This window comes from Leguminivora glycinivorella, chromosome 3 (genome assembly GCF_023078275.1).
Source record: "Leguminivora glycinivorella isolate SPB_JAAS2020 chromosome 3, LegGlyc_1.1, whole genome shotgun sequence".
In the NCBI taxonomy this organism is placed as follows: Eukaryota; Metazoa; Arthropoda; class Insecta; order Lepidoptera; family Tortricidae; genus Leguminivora; species Leguminivora glycinivorella.
This window is the reverse complement of record NC_062973.1, coordinates 25,901,956-25,907,039: the sequence shown is the minus strand read 5'-3', so window position 1 is coordinate 25,907,039 and position 5,084 is coordinate 25,901,956. Positions and strand designations below refer to the sequence as shown.

The 5,084-nt window shown below is 38.7% G+C and overlaps 1 protein-coding gene across 1 annotated transcript; it reads left to right on the top strand.

The window, feature by feature from the left end:
* The first annotated feature begins 539 nt into the window (after positions 1-539).
* Positions 540-3,364, top strand: LOC125224845 (ras suppressor protein 1). The gene is made up of 4 exons (XM_048128342.1): positions 540-711; positions 1,317-1,690; positions 1,877-1,991; positions 2,771-3,364. The coding sequence occupies exons 1-4, from the start codon at positions 561-563 to the stop codon at positions 2,989-2,991; spliced, it is 861 nt and encodes a 286-aa protein (XP_047984299.1). The 5' UTR covers positions 540-560; the 3' UTR covers positions 2,992-3,364.
* Positions 3,365-5,084: the final 1,720 nt, after the last annotated feature.

The window sequence follows — 5,084 nt, the reverse complement described above, 5'->3', positions numbered from 1 at the left end:
GTTTAGCTTCTCAATACTTGTCAAACAAGTGACACCGACATCTACGTCAAAGTTATCTTCGTCGAGAAACAGGGAAACAAGAGACGTGCAAGAGACTACTATTAGTTTGATAAGATTCCTGTAAAATCAGAAGAATCTAATTACATAACTCATTTTTAGTAACTATTTGTTCTATTCTTCTTCAAAATGGAATTCTTCGTCGTATACTCCCTGTACTTCTAAATCGTTCAGAAATAATGTCGGCAATTTGACATTGACAGTCACGCTGTAACATATACAATAATTCTAAATCTATGCATATACATAAATTATTTCTACGGCATGGGATTTTTGGTTTTAAAGCAATGGCTTAAAATATAAAATTGCGAAAATGGATGTTTCTGCCCACACAAATTTAACAGATGGCTATTAAAAGATGAAAATAGTACACGCTAAATTAAACTTTATAAATAAAGATCACAGTTCTTATTTAATTAGCAAACTTTAACCCTCCACAACCAATAAGTTATGAAATTAGTACAAACAGAACGTGTTCTAAGGTGTAGGAGGAAAATATTAAAATGAGTCACCATCCTCCAGTTTCCTGTATTCCAAACACTACCAAGATGTCGAAAGCCAAGAAAGTTATAGAAGAAGCTCGGGAAATAAACAATCCCGAGATAGATTTAGTGGATAAGGGGATCTCGAACTTGGAGGAGATACCTGGGTTGTGTGAGTACAGTTATATATCCTTTTATAGAACCAGTTTGGGCACTTTTGCTTTCGTTTTGGTTGTGCAGTATTTTTGACGTTTGGGTGTGTCTGTTTAGCACCTATAGCTCGCCCACTCTAACCTAAATACTGAAACATGAATGATTGATGAGCAAGGAACGATTACATCAAGCAGAAATCAAAACAAAATAATACATTGCATTCAATTTGTTTTCGTAATTATGTCATGATTAATATTCATTCATTACCTGGTTAGGTCATCATCTAATTTAAAAATACATATTCTCAAAATATGGTCATTCATAATATACAATCTTTGAGTATTTTGGACTTGTAGCTAATGCAATACTTAAAAAAAACACAATTTTAGGACTCATTTGTTTTTTTCCTGTTATTCCATGAAAAAACACTTCATAGGTATAGTTCATTACTTAATCATTAATTTTCCCTGTTGATATTGTATGTACCTATTTCCTACTGGATGGTACTGGTATTCCGTTAAGAATATACATACAGTAATAAAAATACTAAAATGAATGAACACTTCTTAGTTTTAATAATATACATATGCCTATAGAAATACCCATATACATATTTTATTTCAGTCACACTCGCCAACATCACCCGTTTATCCCTGAGCCACAACAAGATCTCCACCGTCCCAGCGGCCCTTGCCAACTTAATGAACTTGGAGATCCTGAATCTTGCCAACAACTACATCGAAGAACTACCTGTCAGTCTATCCTCACTACCGAAGCTCCGGATCCTCAATGTATCCCTCAACAGGCTGTATACATTGCCGAGAGGCTTCGGAGCATTTCCAGTGTTGGAGATATTGGATCTTACGTACAATAACCTAAATGAGAAGACATTACCAGGGAATTTCTTCATGATGGAGAGCCTTAGGGCTCTTTATTTGGGCGATAATGACTTTGAGCTGCTGCCAGCTGAAATTGGGAACCTGAAAAATCTGCAGATTGTGAGTTCTTTTATATTGTTTTAACCCGGACTTGCCCACATTATAAAATTCAAGCGGTTGAAACCATATTATTTAATAGGCAAGGTGTTTCTGTGTGTCATCTTTAAGCATAAATTAATAACTTTTAGGTATAACTTTAGCCTATCTAGGATTATTATTTTTTTTTTTTTTAAATTTTTATTTCAGCTATCAATGCGTGAAAACGATCTGATTGAGGTGCCTCGTGAGTTGGGACAGTTATCGCGGCTTCGCGAGCTACATCTGCAGGGCAACCGTTTAGTCGTACTGCCACCAGAAATAGGTAATTTCACAAATACTATAACTCCGTAAGTCCGTATAGACAAATAAAGTCTTAAGAAAAATAACTCGGGAACTTCGTATAGACAGATAAAATCGCTATGATATTCAGCCGTGCACTTAACATTGTAGGGTCGGGTGCAACCCGACATACAAGAGTGTCAAGCGCGCTGTTACATTTTTTCAGTGCATTTGAAGGGTCAAAAGGTGTCGGGTGCAGCCCGACATTCAAGCACGCGAAGTGCGCTTTTATATTTAGCAGTGCACTTAACTGTGTAGCGTTGGGCGTTCTTACATTAAAGCAGGGCAGTCTTTGTAGGTCGGGTGTAACCCGACGTTCAAGCACGCGAAGCGTTCTCTTGTAGTCAGTACGGAGCGTGACCTTCTGGACGTTTCAGGTTATAACTTATGCACTTTAGACACTTGCTATTATTCTGTTAGAGCTTTGACTTCCGCACCAGGTAGATGAGTCCCAGCCTTTGGCCTTCTCACGTTTTACGTCAAACATTACGGCTGTGGCTGACGCGCAGCCTGCCCAATTTCTTTTAACTAACTAACTAGTATGGCTCTGCGATCCAGAGGATCTTGGTCTCCAAAACGATAGCACGCCACATCTCGATCCTGCGCAGCTTCCTGTCAATTATCGGCTTGTAGCTGACACAGATCCCCCATTACACTGTCTCCCCAGCGATATCTGGGCCGACTCCAGTTGATTTTCCCAGATACGCCCTCTTGGCAGCCCAATTTCTTTTAATCGGAATATTAATTAAGTTCTGTTGACAGGAAGCATGGACCTAGCCAGCAACAAGTCGGTGCTCCGTCTAGAAGGCAACTTCTGGGTGCCGCCCATCGAAGACCAGCTGAAGTTAGGGCCGAGCCACGTGCTGGACTACTTGAAGTCGGAGACGTACCGCGTGCTGTACTCGCGCCACGTGTCCGCGCGCCCGCCGCCGCCGCCGCAGACTCTCGACAAGAGCAAGAAGGCTAGTCGGGCCAGGTCTTAAATGTCTACAGTTGGCTCCAAAATTAGGCGAACTATAAGACGGTAAACCACATCTTGGCACTAAAACATACATACAATCACGCCTGTATCCCATAAAGGGGTAGGCAGAGCACACGAAACTACCAAAGCTTCACACTCCTGGCAAACAAGGGGTTGAAAGAAAACAAAACTGTGACATTGCAGTGAGTGGCACTAATAATGGTGCGAAATTCAATTTTTTATGGAAATTTATTTTTTTCAGTCAATTTGAAATGTTATGGCTCGTCAATAATTCCGCTGCCGTCAAGGTTTAGGAAGGCACGATTTTTATGAATGAATATTGTTGACCGGTGAACCCTACAATTATTAAATTTTCCGCCTTTGTTTAGTGCCAAGATTTAAGAGCGCTATGACAAAAAAAGGCGATATATTGTAAAATGCACAATATTTATCGACAAAATTGTACACTTTACTCATACTAAAAGACAGTGAAAGTACTTGTTTCAGTTAGAACATCTTATTAACTGTCGGTTAATTAAAAAACATATGGAAAAAAAGCTTTTTCAATTAGTAATGATTGTTTTCCTGATGCTCGTTTAGGAAAAACCGCGTGAAGCACAGAATTCGGAGCTCTTATTATCTACAATTTGATAAGCTCACTCTCATAAATGAGGTAAATTTAAGTTCCAAATATCTTGTACTTAAGGCCCATTAAACAATATTTATCATTTAATCCTTTGAAATTGAGAAATTGAAAGTAAAACGAACTCAATTTTGTCTTGAAAATACATTGAAACAAGTGATCATTTCTCCGAAAATCTACATGTTATCGAAGTTATTTTAGTATATAAATAATCTGTACAATCTGCTTAAATTGCTGTTATCCATTTGTCGTTATAATATTATATAATGATTTTTTGCCAATTTTTTGAAAACTAGCCTTCCTGTCGCTATTTGACCGGCGACGGACGCCTGCGATTTCAGTGCCGCGCCGGAGCTCGTAAAGGTGAGACGTATGTCACTTCGCTCTCCGAGTTTTGATCGCAAACGTCGAGAATATTTATCGTTGTGTGGGTCGGACGCCTTGTTTATACACGGGCTATCCTCGCATTGTGTGTGTGTAAACAGCGACCAACGAATTTGATCCTAGATCCGTAAATATTTGCTTTTGTAATATTTTGTTATGTTTGAATGTTAAAGTATTACAACGTTATGATGATAAATATGTAAAAATACAATACGGTCAAGATGATAAGACACATCAAGATGGTACTCGGGATCTGATGATGGAGCCAGAAGGTGGTCACCAGTACCAGTGAACCATGTAAGTAAACGACTTCGTGTTTAGGCTCGTTGGGTTCGTCTCAACAAGACCTTTGACAAGAGGTGGTACTCAGGGTCTGATGATGGAGCCAGATGGTGGTCACCAGTACCAATGAACCATATAACTAAACTCAGAGATGGGGAAATCGTAATCGATTCCGGATTACACGATTACTTGATTTTACTTTGTAATCCACTACTGGGTGTCAGATTACTTGTAATGTAATCAAGTGAAACGGTAAATTACCATTACATGTAAAGGAATCACTAATCATCTATACAATAATTACTATTACCAATAATTCGGAATCATAGTCGATTCAAAATAACTGAAATTATTGACTTGATTACTTTCAGATTACAAATATGTAGTACCTCAGATTGCTGACTGTCACTTTGACACAAAAGTCATCATGGGTGTCGTAAAATAGGTTTTAGGGGGTGCTGATTCCAAAATTAATGACCAATGTGGAATCTGACATTGCTGACTGTCACTTTGACACAAAAGTCGTCATGGGTGTCGTAAAATAGGTTTTAGGGGGTGCTGATTCCAAAATTAATAACCAATGTTCAATCTGACGTTGCTGACTGTCACTCTGACACAAAAGTCGTCATGGGTGTCGTAAAATAGGTTTTAGGGGGTGCTGATTCCAAAATTAATGACCAATTTGGAATCTGACATTGCTGACTGTCACTTTGACACAAAAGTCGTCATGGGTGTCGTAAAATAGGTTTTAGGGGGTGCTGATTCCAAAATTAATGACCAATGTTCAATCTGACATTGCTGACTGT